The sequence below is a fragment of the Brienomyrus brachyistius genome, chromosome 9 (assembly GCF_023856365.1).
Source record: "Brienomyrus brachyistius isolate T26 chromosome 9, BBRACH_0.4, whole genome shotgun sequence".
Classification (NCBI taxonomy): Eukaryota; Metazoa; Chordata; class Actinopteri; order Osteoglossiformes; family Mormyridae; genus Brienomyrus; species Brienomyrus brachyistius.
The window spans coordinates 20,056,982-20,076,555 of record NC_064541.1 but is presented as its reverse complement, the minus strand read 5'-3'; the positions used below and the strand labels follow the sequence as shown (position 1 = coordinate 20,076,555).

General features: G+C 41.4%; 1 protein-coding gene across 3 annotated transcripts; it reads left to right on the top strand.

Annotated features, from left to right (window-relative positions):
- The first annotated feature begins 6,458 nt into the window (after window positions 1-6,458).
- twist1b (twist family bHLH transcription factor 1b) lies at window positions 6,459-19,228 on the top strand. Of its 3 annotated transcripts, none has more exons than XM_049026797.1 (2): window positions 6,459-6,952; window positions 18,935-19,228. In XM_049026797.1, the coding sequence occupies exons 1-2, from the start codon at window positions 6,579-6,581 to the stop codon at window positions 19,149-19,151; spliced, it is 591 nt and encodes a 196-aa protein (XP_048882754.1). In that variant the 5' UTR covers window positions 6,459-6,578; the 3' UTR covers window positions 19,152-19,228. The 3 variants fall into 3 exon arrangements, with proteins under 3 accessions (XP_048882754.1, XP_048882756.1, XP_048882755.1); XM_049026799.1 differs by lacking the exon at window positions 18,935-19,228 and adding an exon at window positions 7,418-7,933; XM_049026798.1 differs by lacking the exon at window positions 18,935-19,228 and adding an exon at window positions 7,418-7,933 and having other exon boundaries at window positions 6,459-7,124.
- The last annotated feature ends 346 nt before the right edge of the window (window positions 19,229-19,574 follow it).

Here is a 19,574-nt window from a genome sequence, read left to right as displayed (position 1 = left end):
GCCACTCCGTTAGCATGTGGCTCTCGCCGCCGGGACCAGGGCCTTCTGGGAGTGTAACATCGCTCACCGTTGGCTGCCCAGCTGCACAAACACGCGGTGGTCTGCTGGGAAAATGGTAGCCAGGAAGATCCACATGGGGGCAGAGCTGAACTATAGATCTCCTAGAACAAATAAAAGAAGTGTACATTTCATATAAATTAGGCACTGGTATATTTCTGAATGCTTTATTAGGCTTGTCTAAAATGACAGATATACCTACTGGGTAATGCTGAATTCCGCCATGGCAGTAACAATTTAAATAAGTCAAATCCATCCATCCATCTACTCACCCGCGTAGGTCCTTGGTGATCCAGGGGCCACCCAGAAAGTGTTCAGCGTCAGGTAGGAATATAGCCGGGACATTATGCAGAATAAAGTGTTGTTGGAATTCCATTTTTAGCCAGGCTGATATTATAATAAGAGACTGGGCCGCAGTAGGTAGGCAGCAAAATTTTCAGTAAGTGAGATCATTTCATAATTTGTGGGGATTATGGCCGGACCATCCTTTGCTCCAGAAACCAGAGCAAAAATGATAAGATGTTTACACTCATAGACGAATTAAATATCCCCAGTGAACATTTTTTTCAGCGTTAAACCTAGTTTTTCAAAAACTTTCCAAAATGAAATAACTTGATTCTCCAGCACTGATGCTAAATTGTAGTCTTCGTTTTCCACCTTGTAAAACAGCGACCTGATCCCACCAGTTAGTTTGTCATTTTTACAGCTCTGGCAGCAGAGCATGGAGCTGATCGTGATGCTGTACGCTCCCAGGGGACATGGAATCTGGCCTTTTCATGCAGGCACTGGGCTTGCCAATTGTTCCAGGAGACATACTCAAAAACAAGCCTTCCATCGGTTAGGAGCATTCAAAATTCCCTTCATTTTAAAATCACACCACCGTCACTAAGGTTTTTTCCCCCCCCTAACGTTCCCCCCCAACTTGAATCCGGACGGGAAGGTCAGCAGAGCCGTGCGATGGCGGCATGGAAGGAAGGGAGGGGGACCTTTGTTTGTGGATGGGAGTCGGGATGGATTTATGTAAACCAGTGGGGGAGAATAAAACAGCAAAAGACAGGCGTTTTGGCACGAGCATGAAGGAAAACAGACGTCAAGAAAAAAAAGGTGATTTGTCGTGGAGGGGCCACCAGGTGGGCGGGGTCTCGGGGCGAGATGACAGAGGGGGCCAGAAAGAGACAGACTCCTAGATATACAGCACGGGACAGCACAGATGGATGGGGAAGGGAAAGGAAAGAAAGATGTAAACCCTTACAGACGGCTGACTCACCCTCCCTGATGGACTGACAATACCCCTCCCCCCGCACCCCTCCACCACACACACACACGCACATTTTGACACTCGTGGGTGTTAAATAAAAGTCATTTCTTTGAAGGGTATTATATGCTCTACAATGGAATATGGCCTCTTCAGGTGATCAGCCAGATTGATGATTAAATTTATTAGCATTCTTACATTTAGAACTTATGCTTATCGCCACACATCTCATCACGACAACATGAGTCTAACAAATCAGAATATGGTTTAAAATGCATGGGTTCTGCCTCTTGTTTGCATGTGCAGTGTTACAGTTATATCAGTTGTTATTGATGAGACTAAAAGGGGGTTATGTTTTTGAATACTGTATAAATCATGGTATTGCCTATGCATTGTTAATGTCAGTCTATTTATTGCAGACTTCGCCACAATGCCATAATCCCGCTGGTTTGTTTTCTGCTGCTAAGGTATTATTCAACACAGCGCTGGTTAGGTCTTCCAGGATCAAAGAGCTCTCGATTTTAAAAGCTTTTTTACAGGTCTTTTCAGAAGTCCTGGGTGTTTGGAGCCAGACATATTAAAGCAGGGGCTTTTTCCCTCCCCACCCTGATTCCGGAACATGCGGCCTTGCCCTCCGCGTCTGGACGCCTGCTATCGCGGCCGTGATGTCTGGCTATTCTCCAGCAAGCTTTACGTCTTGAATTAAGCCCAGGTGATTGCGGGGAAGTCCAGGAAAAAGGTTCTCATCCCCCACCCTAGGCATGACTTTGACGTGTTGACTGTTAAGAAGAGACATTGTCCTGCTTTTATAATAATAAATATGAATAGGATGCACAACAGACACTTGTAACTTTTCACTGACGCGCAGACCAATCACAGTTCATGCATCATTTAGAAGATGTGCTAGCCAATACAAATGAACTTATTTAAAGATGGAATCGGAAAATATTGCACAGGCAAATTTTTTAATATTTATCATCAAAGTATATTAACCATCGTGCCGTAACCACGACGAGTGTAAACCGTTTTCAAATCCGTACTTTTCTAGTTTTATAGAAAGTGTAACATTTAACTAAAGTTTCCTCAATGAAAAAGCTATGCTAGATTCATGGACCTTGGCAAATAATATACATAAAAAATACATAAAATAAATGAAGTACCAATTTGTATCATTGAGGATGCAAGAACTTGTTACTGGAGTTGTACCCTTAAGGGTCTGTCAATTGTACCCAAGGTGTAGGTAAATATACCTTTGCCTCTAGGGGACATTTTTGTACCATTGTGGGAACATTCATGTTATTTGTACTTTGGGGAACAACATTGTTCTTAAGTTCCTTGCGATGCTGCCTTCGCTATTAAGCCTGTGACTGGTTATTAAATTATTCAGATTATAATTCGCAACATTGATTATTAGTATGTATATTTGAAAAATATATTTGCTACACAAATCATTCTCTCAGAAATTATTTAGTTTTATACATATTGAGATCTAAGGCTGTGGCACAAAACTTCTGCCACACCTTCACTGATTAAAACACACAGTTACATCCGAGAAATAAAGCAAGTGTTTGTTAATTGTTTGTTTAGTCGTAGTATCAAGGGTCTATACACCCCAGGAAATACCCTCCTATTATGACTCTGTGATGAACAGAAAATCAAATTATTGCACGAGGCCCGGTCCCAGGCCATGTGGCACCTCAGGCCATGTGGAACCTCAGGCCATGTGGCACCTCAGGCCATGTGGAACCTCAGGCCATGTGGCACCTCTGGCCATGTGGAACCTCAGGCCATGTGGCACCTCAGGCCATGTGGAACCTCAGGCCATGTGGCACCTCAGGCCATGTGGAACCTCAGGCCATATGGAACCTCTGGCCATGTGGAACCTCAGGCCATGTGAAACCTCAGGCCATGTGGAACCTCAGGCCATGTGGCACCTCAGGCCATGTGGAACCTCAGGCCATGTGGCACCCTAGACCAGCATCATCGTTATGTACTTTGCTATTGCAGATTCTTAATAGAATTTCATTCTATACTAAATATACAGACTATACAAATTTGTAACCTGCTTGTGCATGTGATTAATCACAATTAAAAAAACCTTTTTTGGACTGCTCTATGAGTGGCTCAGCAGGCTAAGCCTTCTGAAGAAGATTGCCAGTTTGGGTTTCAGCTGAACAGACACATGTCCGTGGGCCGTTGAGCAAGGCCCTTCACCCATAGCTCCAGGGATGTTGCACATTTGCTGACCCTGTGCTCTGACCCCCTAGCTTGCTCTCACCTCTATATCTGCTTGTGTCTGTTATGGAGCGCAAGATGGCGTAAGCAAAGAGAAACATTCCAATAAACCTGTGATATCGCTAATGGAACTGTCGGTCTTCTTCCTGTTGTCATTTTTTTTTTTTTGGTTGTACTGTACTGACATAACAGCGTCCACGACACTGTTCATACGGCAGCATTGCATTTTAGCATAAATTTGTGTGGTGCCCCCTATCTCCAACAAAGAGAAATTTGCTGGCATGTGTGTGCCCCCCTCCCAGTAGTTGGTGCCCAACATCTCGTAGCTGTTGTGTGCTGGAACCGCAGAGATCATAAGCCGTGCTAGGGCCAGCCGCTAGGGCCAGCCGCTTATTGCATTAACTGGTCCTCAGCTTCATGCCTTCTCCAAAGTGTATTCAGCATCCCAAAAGGAACAATCTGACATATCACTAACTATAGGACATCAAACCATCATTCTGTGGTTCTTTACTCTATATCAATAATCAGCCCACATAGCGCTCTAGGCGAGAATCACCCCCGGCGCCCTCTGCCCAAGGCAAAGTGCAATTGGATGGCAAGTCGGCCCCCCCTAAGAAGCTGGTGCCCTAGGCATCTGCCTCTGTTGCGTATAGGATTGACTGGCCCTGCTGTAAAGTGCTCAGGACATTCTCCAGATATTTTCATAAAATGATTAGATGGTAAACATTTGATTTCTCCTTTGAAATTGTAGCTTTCACTCCCAATAATTTACTACAATAAGATTCATCTTCGGCAAACTGTATTTTGGCACACCTTTACATTTTGCTTGAGTTTATTAAATCATAATATTCATTTAAAAAAACACCCACTGTCACATGCGTAGTTTACAGCTAGTTCTGCTCCACCCAAAATCTTTATCTACCACTTCAGTTCAAAGGTACCTCATTTTTTATTTATTTATTTATTTATTTATTTAGCAGTGGTTTTCAGCTGAAACCGTCTGGCTTACAAAAATAACACTGTCTGAATATCTTCTTTGAAGTGCATTAAATAGATAGGTAATGTGAAAACTCAGCGGTCTTCAGAGGAATAAGATCGGAAATTAATTCTGGGCTGTTGTTTATTTTTACTGTGCTCCGTTTCATTCAGCCTTTTCGTTTCGAACATTGTTCAAAATCGTGCCGCATAATTTGTGAGTAATTTTACACATTTGAATGCAATATTTTAAAAACGTTGTTTATTTTGCCTTCTACTGGCAAACATAATAGCCTTCACGCAGAGTTTATCCTAAAATCTTTAATGACAAAGCCAGAGGAAATGACCCCACACCAGGAGGAATACTTGAGGGAACACACACACCTTTCTTTTACTGCTGCGAGCCTTATCTGAACACTTTCAACCAGCCTCGGGCAAATTGCCAGAATGTAGCAAAACTAAAGGTATAACGACACAATTAATTATGGAAAAACAACTTTACGTTATTCACTTAAGTTGTGAAACACAGATGAATATTACGCGTCTGCGGCAAAGGAAAATAATTTGCTGAGCCTTAATGATATAAAATAAATGTTTATTAGCATTTATATATATATATAAACAAAAAACCAAAAGAAGGCTTTGATTAATGTAATACTGTTACAGTCCGACACTAAAAGTCAAACATTTTATGCCTATATTATGGAAACTATGTAGCCGTTTATTTGGGGTCCGATTGCATAGCGCGGGAACCCCATTGTTTTTGTTTTAATACGTCTGTGTTAAGTTGAAGCTCTTGATTAAAGTTTCATTGGATCAAGAGTATTCATTCTCAAATATTTTCTAAATTGCATTTGAAATTGTACTGCATTTTGAATGTATTGTGGTGAAATTTTGATTCAAAAGTCAAAGTACGAAGGTGCGTCTTAGTGCTGACAATACGAGAGTTAGCGGCGAAGCAGCTCTAAGGATCTAGCCAGACTGAACACGGAGCACGTGTTTAACGAATAGTAAACATTGCAGTTCAATCATCGGCGGAAGATGCCTGAATGGTTAGGCGTGCACCCTCTTGCGGTAGCTATAAATACATACATACATACTTACATACATACACACATATAGTTACTACTGCTGCTACTACAACTAACAATAATAATAATAATAATAATAATAATAAATGAATGAATGAGAGGAATCACTCACTATCTTCACTAGGCTTATTGTCAATTGTTTTCTTTATTGTTATCTGTTTGTAATTGTTAAAAATGGTTGTGAATGTACAAGTTGTGGAACCTGAGTCACAAAAACAAATCAAAATTTAGGCCCACTGGCTATTTTCACAGCTTTCAGCAATCATGAACTGGGACTATACGGTGTTGTTTGTATGTTGTATTACTTTGGTAATGCATGTAATTTTACTGCTAAAATTGGCTACATAATATTTTCCCATTTCATTTCACGCTATTTAAAATATTACCCCTTTTATTTACTATTTTATACGTAAATCTGAATAAAATATTTCAGCCCATCTCGCTATAGCACAACACATTTATTCATGTATATAAAACATGAAACATCGCACTATCGTTATACTAAGTGCAATGAAAACGTCAAATATTTACCCCCTTTGTGTTAATTAGGGATGCAGCGTCGGTATTCGTTTTCAAATTACCGCGCTTCAAAATATAACGTACTGCAGGCTTTAGGTGCATAAATCGTGAATGCAACTTAAACGGAATACTTCAATTGCGTGCATAGTTTTTTCCTGTTTGACAGTTCCAAAGAATTATTATGCAGAAAGAAAACTTCTGAAATAGTTTTATGTCCATCTCCACCCCTCCATTCGCGCATCTGGTTTTCTTGACCAATCACGTCTGTCTCCAAAAAAACTTTCCGCCGTCCAGGATATAAGAGCTCAACACTTCCAAAAACTGAGATGGATCGTCATGGCCAAGTAGCCACTACTGCGGGCATGGTGGCAGGTTTACCGTGCATAAGGTAAAAGGCCTAACTGGAATTTTTTTGACGTTGAATAAATGAATCAGTCTAAGTGCCTATGTTCAAGCTGAAACTGGTGCTTGAAGAAACGATGCAGAGCGATTCCTGCTCCCCAGTGTCTCCAGCGGACAGTCCCAGCAACAGTGAAGAAGAAGTCGACCGGCAGCAGAAAAGATGTGGAAGGAAGAGGAGATCGAGTAGAAGAAACGGGGAGGAATCAGATAGCCCGACCCATGGGAAAAGAGGGAAAAAATCCAACAGCAGCAGTCCGCAGTCTTTCGAGGAGCTTCAGACGCAGAGAGTTATGGCGAATGTGCGCGAGCGGCAGCGGACTCAGTCCCTCAACGAAGCCTTCGCGGCACTGCGGAAAATCATTCCCACTTTACCGTCAGACAAACTGAGCAAAATCCAGACCCTCAAACTGGCAGCCAGGTACATCGACTTTCTCTGCCAAGTGCTACAAAGTGATGAACTGGACTCTAAAATGGCAAGTTGTAGTTATGTGGCGCACGAGAGACTAAGCTATGCCTTTTCTGTGTGGAGGATGGAGGGCGCGTGGTCCATGTCAGCATCTCACTAGTCTGTGGATTTATAGGGCAAGATGGTATGATTTGCTTTCAACATATTTTATGTCTCTTTGTTTATTTGTTTGTTTCTTTGTTTGCTTTCCCGGCAATTAATCCAAAACCAAGTAACGTCATTAAATTATATATAAATTTGAAATCATAGGGACATTTTTTTTGTTTGAATAGTGAACGTAAACTTTATCAGTTTAATAGAAAATTGATCATACTTACTATAATAATTCTAAGCCAAAAAAAAACGTTTTTTTTGCACTTAATATACCAAATTAATAATGGTTATCGGAATAATAACAATCGATATTCTTACCCACAGGTGACACCGGTTCCGTTAGTTTCTGCAAGGGGGCAACTCGGGAATCCGATGCTGGATATGTGTGCAAAGCTGCAATGTTTTCTGGAAAATATGATAAAAAGAAACCAAAGATAACAGAACGTAAAAAGCACTTAGAAAGGCCGTGGACAATCCAGAACTCTGCGTTTTGATATAAACTTAATTGTTCAGTTTGACAATGAATGTTGGAATTGTGTATTTCTTTATGCATCTGGTCGTTTGACCAAGCCGTGCCGAGTCTTTGTTTCGCTCATGGAACGGGTGAAAGTGCATCGCCATTTCAGTTTCATGGCCGCCGGATTGTTACAGCCGTGAAATGACTTGATATTTGGCTTTTACATATGCAAGACTTTTTGGATTAATATTTTGTCTCCAAAATACGTTTATTAATTTATTAATTACATTTGTCGCAATGCAGGATAGATCCGGTGTCTAAATGCATTCGTACTTTTTGTAAATACTGTATTTTTCTGCAATAAAATATGAATTTAAAACACTTTTCCAAAACGCATATATTTAAATTATGCTTTAACTGCCGCGAAAAAACAGCGAGGCCACGCATGCAGTGTCAAATGTTGTTCTTAAAAATGACAAGGATCCCAAAGTTGTTTCTGTTGCAAACAAACAAGAAGGTGTAAAATAACGTTGCGTCGGTACCTGTAAGCTTGTTTCCTCCTTAAATAGTTTAATTCCACACGCATTAATTAAGGTTTGACTTTGTCGTGTGTACAACTTAGGCTACATTAAGCAAAATAGATTACGTCAGCAGATGGCCGTTATAGATCCGTCGTAGTTAAATATGTCATTTATGAGACTCCCATTGACTATATTACCGTGTTGTGCTTGTAGTAATACCACGTAGAGCCAAGCAAAGGGTTTGTTGCTATGCGTTAAGGGTAAAAGGTTAAAACTGTGAAGTACAAATGTTTTATGACCAATATAAACGTTGTTGTAGTTTCATTAGTTAGTTAAATAAGTTTGACAGATATAGTAGCGCTAGCAGTATATACAGCGTTAGTGAAAACAATAGAGAAAAAACAGGCCTAAATTGTACAGGATTCTTACATATATTTAATGACATATATTATTTAATCTGAAGTGTTTTAAACTGAAGTGATTGTCACACGAAACTCAACTAAACTTTGGAAAACTGAGCGAAATATAAAAAAAGGAGGCAGATATGTGCACACCAGTTTACTGACTTGTAGCTGGGGGAAGTGCAAACTGGCCTTCAAATTATCTCTAAGCACTTAAATTATTTTAACTACGCAGTACTTGGAGAAATGCATGAAAAGTATAGTGAGATACATCAATGATATTATTAATATATTAACATTATTATTATTAATAATAATAATAATAATAATAACAACAACAATAATAATCATCATCATAATTATGATAATTATGATCATTATATTAAAGTTAATTCCTAAAGAACAATTAGATGTATCTGTTGCGTTCATGAAGAGCCATATGTAAAAATAAATAAGCTGTCAGTCGAGAACATTTACAGTTCGGAACAGTTTAACAAGCAGCTCTGAGCAGGCCTGGTTATTCCCGGGGAGCTGGCTGATCAAGCATAATTGGCGATTTTACATCGCCGCTGTATACTGCACCTGGTTGCATGGTGAAGGCAAATCGGACAAATGTCAACAGACCCATTACCCTTTTCATGCGAGTTAAAAACAAAGTCTGGAAAAGCATTTTGGCCTAAACCCTGTTACATTCTTGGGAATCAAAGTGAGTGGCCATTTGAACAAGGTGTGTAATTGGGTTTTGAGGTATGTATGGAATTTCCAGATGTCTATGAAATATAAAGCGCGTTTGACAGGTCACTGGGAGGCCCATCAAGCGGAACAAACGTACAGAATAGGCCCTAACAGTCATGATATTTAAGTAATGATTAGTCAATCGTAGTACAGGCAATATGACCGAGAATAACTCTTTAAAACTCATCGCAGTATGACATGTAGCACTTGACTTTAAATATCCCCCATTTAAGAGGCACTATTATAGTGGGAAAAATAATTTTCATGATTTAAAGTTATTTTGGCCGGAGTGAGCATAGATTTCCACATGAAATTATCACATTTTCAGCTTCAGCGAAACAATACTTCAAAAGATTTGATTTAAAAAAACGTAAATATGTTTGACGGAAACGGAAACTATTATAGCCTATAAGAAGAGAGACGAAACCCAAGTGAAATACGTTTGCTGAGGCTAGTACTATTACTTCTCATCAGGGAAGAACACCGGCCGGGATCTTCCACATGCTGAAAGGCGACGGTAAAAGAGTGTGACGTGCACTGATTAGGTGAACATTTTATTTTACTTTTTGAGGTACGTTTTAGTGATCTATGTGCTAAATGTCCACCATCGCGGCATTTATCTGTTAATCTTGGTCTTTTGCAGTGGTATGATCACTGACGTATTTGTTGGTCTTTTGCAGTGGTACGATCACTGACGTATTTTTTATCCTCCATACGTCAGTTTTAACACTTTCGGTCTGTTATATAGCATTTGTTTCGAAATGAACTTAAGTGGGTGCTTTAAATTAGTAGATTAATTTGGCAAGTGAATTATTTTCTTGTGTCCTCCCAGACCTTCTTTAACTTTGTAAACTACCCGTATAAATGTAGCCTAAACTAATAATTAAGTATCTCCTTCGTTTCCCAGATAGCACATGCATATATAGAAAAGATGTTTATTCCATATCAGACAAAAAGGTTGAAACAACGTTGATCTTCAATATTTCGCTTTTTATCAACATTGAATCAAGGTTTTGCCACCATCAGTTTTTCAATATTGAAAATCTGACCAAAAATAAATTCAGTTTCAACGTCGATAATTCAACACTGACTATAATTCGACGCATTTAACCATAATTCAACGCTGAACAATAACATGGTGCTATCGGAGTTTGCTCTTGGTTGATTATAATGTTTATCGTATACCGGCGTGTAGGCAGTTCATGTACGACAAGAAAAATCCGGGACTGTTCTGATTTATTATTATTATTATCATTATACTTATTATTATTATCATCATCATTATAATAATAATAATAATTATTATTATTATTATTAGCTACGCAGAATTCAGCATTACCCCCTTAAAACAATCTGAAACTGTTATTCAGGTTTTAATCCAGATTTGTTGATTCGAACATGCAAGTCCTCCTGACCAAATCTTCCATTTAAATATACGAAATTATGCACTGCTGTTGCATAAGAATTTATCACATATAGTAAATAATATGACATATTTGTATATGCAGATCTACGTATCTAGTGTCACGCATTGTGAGATTTTTCGGCAGACTACCCTGCATTGAAATAAAAGATTGACGATACATCGCTGTAGAATCGCTACATTTGTAGCGATACTTCATTGGATTGTGCGTTGTCATCACATCCGTATTATTTTTCCTTTAAGTGATAATTGACCGAACGTAGTAGTTTCGCTAAATATTTTCTACCAGAATCATAATGTTTTCAGTGTGGGGCATCATAGTCCTGTGGGGCAGGTGAAACTCTGAATATAAATAGCCTTAATGGCTAACACATGGTGATTTGGAAGACCTGTTATTAACTCCTGGAACAAAACTCCTGATGATGTTCTCCACTGTCCCCATTTAGCATTAGGAAGTTTCTCTGTGATTTGGGAAGTCTGATCCTTGCTTAAAGTACGCATTCCAGGTGCTCTTAGGCCACTGGCTTGCAGTGCAGGGCCCTTGCTGATTGATGCTTTCTCTCACATGTTATTCTACCTCTAATCAAACAGAGACAGTAAACAGACGTGAGGTTAAGAGAACCTTCTCTTAAGAGAAATTTCTCTTCTCTTTCAGCGTGTTAAGAGGTATGAAGGTTTGGATACAGATTTGACATTTTACATTTATGGGTTTGCATGACCTTTATAGGCTGGGATGTCTTTAGATCTGATTGCCCAGTGTTTGTAAAACAAAGGATATCTGAGCAGCGGCATTTTAGCCAAGTGAAACATGTAGTGATGTGTAAAAGGACACGATGATGGACACATACATGCACACTTCCTGTCTGCGCTCTTAGAGAAACCCCCTGAGATAGATGTTGTCCCAGGGCTGTGTGATGTTTATGCCTGACCCCATGTGCTTTTTGAAGCTTCTCCAAGAAAAAATTGGAACAAAAGGAGAGCTATTTTTGATTAGGATTAATTTTTGATTATTGCACAGTATTTCCTTCACCATAGATGAACGTGACGGATAGCAAGCAGCTGATGATCAGACAAGGCCGGGTTTCCCAATACGGTCCTCAGGGGCCCATGGACGGTCCACAGTTTTGCTCCATCCGAGCTCCCTGCCAGACTTTCCACATTTTTGCTCCCTGCCAGTTCCTGGTAGGATAAAGGTATAGAAATTGGTGAAGTGCTATTAGTTCTGGTATTTATATATACGTACTGGCAAAGCTAAGGAATGTAATTTTAAAGGGACACATGCTGAGATGTTGGTATTTATAACTATGGTGGTCTTCAGTGTTTTGTGAATGTTTAAGGGAAAATCTGAAGTGTGTGTGTGTGTTTGTGTGTGTGTGTGTGTGTGTGTGTGTGTGTGTGTGCGTGTGTGCGTGCGTGCGTGTGTGTGTGTGTGTGTGTGTGTGTGTGTGTGCAGTGCACAGGAGGTGTTTAAGCCCGGATGTCTGCATGCACACTGTATGTCCCAAACCAACACAACACACAACAGGCTGCATAAGTCCAGCAGATGATGACAGTTAACGATTTACACAAAATTACATCGGTTTCATGTAGGAAAAAAAGGCAGAAACATATCAGTGGTGACCAGATAATTTGATGTTTGACATATATGTAAATTATATAAAGTTTTATTATAGAAGAGTATTTTATTAATGTTAAAGAGTTAGTGTTTTATTTAATACAGATACTATGAAAAATCGCTTAGATCTATTTAGTCAACCCTCCTTCCTGTTCTGTCATGTAAATTGGTGACCTATAAGATGCTGAAACCTTTTTCCCATTAAATACCTCACTCTAAGCACCTGACATGTCCGTCCGTCCCCCCCCCTCCCCCCGCCCAAAAAAAAATAATATATCTGTGTCTTACATCAACTTCTTTAAGAAAGATCAGCAACCACCTGTAGAAATCAGAAAGAGTCTGGTATTACAGATATCTTACTTTGGTACTTTCATGAAAGATGGCATTGTTGTGCCCTCTTGTGGCGTGGAGAGCTGCCCGTCGCCACACTTCTGTGCTGTGATTAATCTGTTAAGTGTGTCAGTGTCTGTAAGTGCAGGGCAGCCGATGTGGACGGGCTGAAGTCCATCCTTTTCAGATTCAGATGTTGTTAAACTTTGGCCCTTTCTTCTATCATCTCATTCATGTTTCCTTTCTGCGCTGTAACGTTCCAATGAAGGCAAGGAGAAACTCTGCGATTTACCATCCAAACGTAACATGATTAAAGCTACATCAACATTTGAAAAAATCTCCATGAAATTGGGAACGACGAACAAAAATATCAAATTAATTGTACTAATTCCGTAATTAGTTGGAATGACTGGGGCCAATAGCTCTGTAGTTTGGCTGCCTGTGGACTGCGCTTGAGGTCGCTGTCCTCAGTTCATCTCAGAAGAAATGTGTTCTAGTCCTGTGCTATTACATGCAACATCCAGCCTGCTGAGGCTCAGTTTGACTTTCTGCCATCAAGTAAACAGACTTCAGTCTTTATTAGCAGTGTTTCAGCACAATATTAGCTGTCCACCTATTCCTACAGACTGAAGGAATTGTGCAAAAGGTCGGACTTGTAGCATCATACGAGTCAGGAGCGAGACCAGAGTTATTCTCACATGACATATTCCTTATCTTTTCCGTAACCTGGAAGCATAAATAGATGAAGTTACAGATACTCCGAAACTTTTTATAATGTCAGCAGATGATTAAGACTTTCAGTGATATTTCCTGTCAATCAAAACTAGGGATGTTGATTTAATTACCAAAAGCTGTGAGTTATGTAACTCAACTTTTCCTTCGATTCCACACTTAAAAGCCGCTGTTAGGAGGAAAATGAGTGTGGATAATATCCTCCAACGAAGTAGTTAATTTATTTCTTGAATCAATAGCACTCTATGCTTATTAATCACAGGTATTGCAATGTTGTTTTTTATTAATGATTTGATTATAGATCTCAGTAAACTAAAGATTAAATATATACATACTAAAGGAATTGAATAAGTATAGTCTGAAAGCAGTTTTGTCAGCGATAACCGCATGGCTCATGGTCTCAGGAGATCATTCCGCCCCAAGCATGGCACCCAGAAAGAGACAGGGCCTGGGGCCTCCCCCTCGCATGTGCGCCGAGAGTCAGCCGAAAAGAGCCCCACACTCCACGTTTATGTTCCGTGTGATGCACGCCACCCAGGCAGCGGACAAGACACGGATCAGGGAGCCTGCGAGGGATACAAGTGATGTCACAGACAGGAAATGGCCGGGAAGTCTTGGCACTTCTCGGCGCTGACTCACCGGCCGTTGGCTCAGGAGCGGCCCTGTGAAAATAAACAGGCCGTCAGGAGCAGCACAGGGGTATGCAATGGCACCGCGGAGCCGTGCGGAAAATAAAAGCTGATTTTTCACTTCTGCGCACTGTTTATTTGTGTTATCCAGTTGTCCATAAATAAAGGCTCTTTCAACAGGAAGGATAAACACACGGTCAAGTGGAAAAACAGTTAAAATCCAGAGCTATGATTTCAAATGTTCCAGTTTATGTTTGAGCGTGTTTGCGGACCTGTACGTCTGACCGAGAGTCAGGACTTTTGCTTTCCAAAAGGACGAAGGAAAGCTAGAAAGAAAGAAAGAAAGAAAGAAAGAAAGAAAGAAAGAAAGAAAGAAAGAAAGAAAGAAAAAGAAAGAAAGAAAGAAAAAGTCAGTCCCACGATAGAATGTAAACTATTTTGCTTTCATGGTGGTTCAGCTAATTTTGCTGTGAAATCATACACCCACTTATCCCGCCAGAGAGCCGCGCACATGTGGCTATGGATGGTATGCACTTTAGAATGATACCCAGCCAATGCAAAGCAGTGCATTTCGAAATTAGACTCCACAGGAATAATATTCTCATGCGCTGTGCAGTTGCTGCTTTAATTCACTATAAATGAAGAATAGCATAGTCTGAGCTTATCTCAGAAATTAGATTTCATTAAGTTAAATTATTGTCTGCGGTTGTTCACCTGACATGGAATATTCAGGGATTTGTAGTCATGCTGAAAATGAATTCCTAGCCTAGCTATCTTTACATTTAATTGTAACAGTTTTTATATTTAGTATATGAACTTATTATAGATTAGATGCCTAAATAATGAACTAATTAGCTTATTATTTGGAATTAATGTTATTTCATATTAGCTATTAAGATAATACTACCCAAATGTATCCATCCACCCTCCATCATCCATCCATCTATCCATCCATCCCTCCATCCCTCTTCTAACCACTTATCCCAGTCAGGGTCACAGTATAATTTTAGAAATGTGACATTAAATGAATTCTGACAGTTGTTATATATCATTCATTCATGAATATTTACTTGTATTGTACTTCCTATTAGTCAAACGCTTATTGTCCTTAATTCATTATCAGATATCTGTTACTTCTGCCTCCAGCTATTTCCCACACCATTGAACTGCAGTAAATATCAAATAGAACAATCATAATGCTGTCACTGTGCATGCTAATAACTGAGACGAATGAACAAAGGACTCTGGGTCCGTGAGCACTGCACCTCCCCAGGACCTTCCAGTGCTTTCCCAACCACGCAGTGCAGCTTCATATCCCATAGCAGCATTTGTTCTTTGCTTTTCATCCTCGTCTCTGGAGTGTACTATTTTACAAATTACATCGCCAGATGTCCTTATTACTCGCATTTCTGCCAGTGATTTATGATTTTGTGCAGTTTGTCAGACCCCTGTTGCCACTGCATCAGGATGACGGACAGTGCGGCAGGCAGAGCTCCTGAGAATTTGCCCACGGTTCCAGTGAGGAATGGCGCCCCCCGCAATGTGTGGGTGCGGCTCCTTTTAGGTAGCCCCAAAAAGCCGTGATGTGCTGTATGTTACAGTGGAGGCTGTGATGGTCACTGGTTTGCTGCACCTGTGCAGAAGCCCTTGTGAAGTATGAACCAGTGAAAGTATGGACCAGTAACTTTAAGCAGCAAAATCAGGGTGGTGTGAGGCTCCGCAGTTTAGGCCTCTATAGCCAACAGAGTCCTGCCAAAGTTGGGCTCTTGAGCAAGGAACGTCACCCTAATTGAGGTAGGAGCACTGCACACTGGCTGACCCTGCACTGTCACCCATAAACTTGTATGTAAAGTTATCACTCATTGTCTGAACACACAATATTGTGAGAGGGCAGCGTTAAGGGTTCGGCTCATGAACTTCCAGGCTGGCATGTTTGGCTGTGCAGGTGCAGTGCAAACTGCAAACTGAGTACAGAATATCACCCACCCCATGGACTGCGAAACGTATCCATGATCCACCGCTTATTATGCCATAACACCATCTTCACTCAGGTGTTATGGATGTACAAAAACTAGTGGCACTGCAGTGTCTGTAGCATGCAAATGTGTGTTGCCCCGTTCGGGGTGCCGCCCACCTCATTGCCGGAACGTACTGGTACGGGGTCCACATCGTCTTACTGCATAAGCAATCACTGAAAATAAACATGCAATTCGGAGATTAAGTTGAGAAAATCAAATTAGTATGTTTACCAACACACCATAAGCAAAGATGGTCCTTTTGTTTATGTGGATGATTCTGGAATTTTGCATCACAGCATCTGAGTTCCTGTCCGCTTGAGCGACTGCAATAATAATTACATTGTTGCTGTAATCATTTACAAATGTTCCATCAAAACAAACCTGTAGACATGCTTCTCGTATAAATGATGCTGGTAACGGGAAGGATATCAATATCTCTGACATTTTCTTCTTTTCAGTACAGATTAAACATTATTCATGACAAGAGCTTCAGGTTAGCAGCTTCAGTCACATCTTTTATAGCTTGAAATCTTGCAAATTACAGTGACAGTCTGAGGAGTATCCTGGGCGGCAGTGCAGATTACAGTGACAGTCTGAGGAGTATCCTGGGCGGCAGTGCAGATTACATCGACAGTCTGAGGAGTATCCTAGGTGGCAGTGCAGATTACAGTGACATTCTGAGGAGTATCCTGGGCGGCAGTGCAGATTACAGTGACTGTCTGAGGAGTATCCTGGGCGGCAGTGCAGATTACAGTGACATTCTGAAGAGTATCCTGGGCAGCAGTGCAGATTACAGTGACAGTCTGAGGAGTATCCTGGGCGGCAGTGCAGATTACAGTGACAGTCTGAGGAGTATCCTAGGTGGCAGTGCAGATTACAGTGACATTCTGAGGAGTATCCTGGGTGGCAGTGCAGATTACAGTGACATTCTGAGGAGTATCCAGGGCGGCAGTGCAGATTACAGTGACAGTCTGAGGAGTATCCTGGGCGGCAGTGCAGATTACAGTGACTGTCTGAGGAGTATCCTGGGCGGCAGTACAGATTACAGTGACATTCTGAGGAGTATCCTGGGCGGCAGTGCAGATTACAGTGACAGTCTGAGGAGTATCCTGGGCGGCAGTGCAGATTACAGTGACAGTCTGAGGAGTATCCTGGGCGGCAGTGCAGATTACAGTGACATTCTGAGGAGTATCCCGGGCGCAGTGCAGATTCTGCCTTTTGGGTAACTGGTCTTCCATCTTCCAATCCCCCCTCTCTCCCCCAGTGGCGCTGATTTTCAATGAGTGCTAATCCTTTGCCTTAATTAACCTGGGGGCCCCCAGCAGGCCTGCCCCACTTAGCCACAAAGTGACAGAGATTTGGTGCACAGAATCGATGGATTGTTACTCTCTTTCCTGGCTCTGACTTCACCATAGAGGAAATCAGGCATCATCAGGCAGCACAGAGCTGTTACCCTATCAGAATCAGTTTTATTAGCTAAGCATGCATGCGTACAGTATCAGCCCTAGCTGATGTAGCCCAATAGTGCCCCCTGTCCAAGATAAAGTGAAATTGGATGGCAGAACCACTTGCTTCAGATAAACTGCTTTAAGGGTGATGATACACGAGGCAACTTTTTGCTGGCCAGTGTTGCTTGGCCACTTTCCCATTGATATTGGGCCACAAATCTCAATTTGAAAAAAACTCTGATCAGCAGTGGGCACCTTTTCGTGATCATCCACATGCATATGAGTTGCCCTTTGTCTCACCTGGTTGGCAGTCGCCTGGTAGCACTGCTCAGAAAGCTGCCCCACATATCTCCATGATAGCTGATGTGGTCTCCTTTGAAGGCGTTGTTCTTTGGTACATAATAAGGACCCAGCTCCCCATCAGCTTCTTCACACAAGCCAGGGGGCCACAGCTGGACAAAGAGCAGCCCTCTGCACCCTCTAGCACTGTCACATTCACCCAGCAACGTGTCTGAGAATCAGATCCATGATTTTGCAAGTTGAGCTGACATTTGGGTTGAGAAGAACCAATTTAGTGTTATTTAATGTCACTGAAAACAGGCTGTTCTTGTTTTAATGAAACTTGATTTATGTAGACAAATCGATCCTACATATAATATTCATAATTTTATTTCTATAATCTGTAATTCGTATAAGTGTGTCACACATAAGTTTTTAAAATAGGTGTTAGGTAGGCCTGCTCTCTAACCTATATGTTCAAGTAAAGTTAAGCCCATTAGAGGGCATTTGAGTTTGTTTGTTTATTTGGAATTGTTTTGCTTAGTCATTTTCTATATATAAATATCAGCACAGGACATCAGCGAGCCGAACACGAATCAGCCTGAGTAAGAACAGATCAGAAAAGCAACAATAACAACTGCTAGGCATGTAAACAATGTCTTGCGTATGCTTAGCGCCCCCCCCCACCCCGTGTGAGTATCTGAGTTTTATCATTCGTGGCCCTGGCCAGTTCTCCGACTTGTTTTGCTGCCGAACACTCAGCCCTGATCTAGCCTTTTTGACGCAGTCGACCCTTTACCTCATTTCCCAACCAGTGCCTGACGTGAGTCTCTGACGCATCACAGATGTCAGCTACGCAATTTCCCTGCCCCCCACAACCCCAACACATGAAGTGGTCTCCCTTGGCCGCTCCTCACGTCTAAGTGGTATCGAGAACGTCAGTCTCACCAGCAGGACTGTAATATCTCTTCGATGGTTGGCAGACCGTCCTCTGAAGTCAGACATGTAGAGAGAGAAGCATCTATTCATTCCCACATAGCATCAGTCATACGGAAAAATGTGAAAAAAAAACAATAATTTCCATAGGGTTGGTCTGGAGGAGTCGCACTGCAGTCATGTGACTATGATTGCAAAGCCATGTAATTTGTTTTGTCGACTGCTTCATTCATGTCATAAGAATCTTCTGAATTCTCCTGCCTGTGAAGTCTCTTCTGCATGCCCTGCTGCTGTACCACTGTTCATCCTGCCATCAGAAGCTGCACCAGCACCTGCCTGCCAGCACCTGTCTGCCATCACCTGCCTGCCATCACCTGCCTGCCAGCACCTGCCTGCCAGCACCTGCCTGCCATCACCTGCCTGCCATCACCTGCCTGCCAGCACCTGCCTGCCATCACCTGCCTGCCATCACCTGCCTGCCAGCACCTGCCTGCCATCACCTGCCTGCCATCACCTGCCTGCCTTCCACGCTGAGACTCAAATCTTAAATTTTGGACAGTGAAAATTAGGATTTTGCCAGCTTGCTCATTCCACATCCTCTGTTGCCCCCTGGAGGATGGGCTCCCCCTTTGAGTCTGGTTCATTCCAAGGTTTCTTCCTTCTAGGGAGTTTTTCCTTGCCACTATCACCTCTGGCTGCTCACTGGGGGCTTTGGGTAGGATAATGTAAAGTACTTTGAGACAATGTAATGTTGCGAAAATGTGCTATACAAAAAAAATTTAATTGAATTGCATTTATTCATTTTTCTCTATAAATTTAATTTTATGGCATCTCTCTGGTGCTAACCACCTTATTTTAGATATTTTCTCTGCACTGAAATTTGAGCATTGTGTAGGTTTCTGTTATTCTTTGTAATATTTCATCCATCCATCCATCCATCCATCCATCATCTATCTT

Excerpts from the sequence above, each read along its gene's own strand:
- twist1b (XM_049026797.1), top strand. The coding sequence starts at position 6,579 with ATGTTCAAGCTGAAACTGGTGCTTGAAGAAACGATGCAGAGCGATTCC. Across the intron at positions 6,953-18,934 it reads ACCCTCAAACTGGCAGCCAG|AAGCTGCACCAGCACCTGCC; the intron begins GTACATCGACTT and ends TCCTGCCATCAG.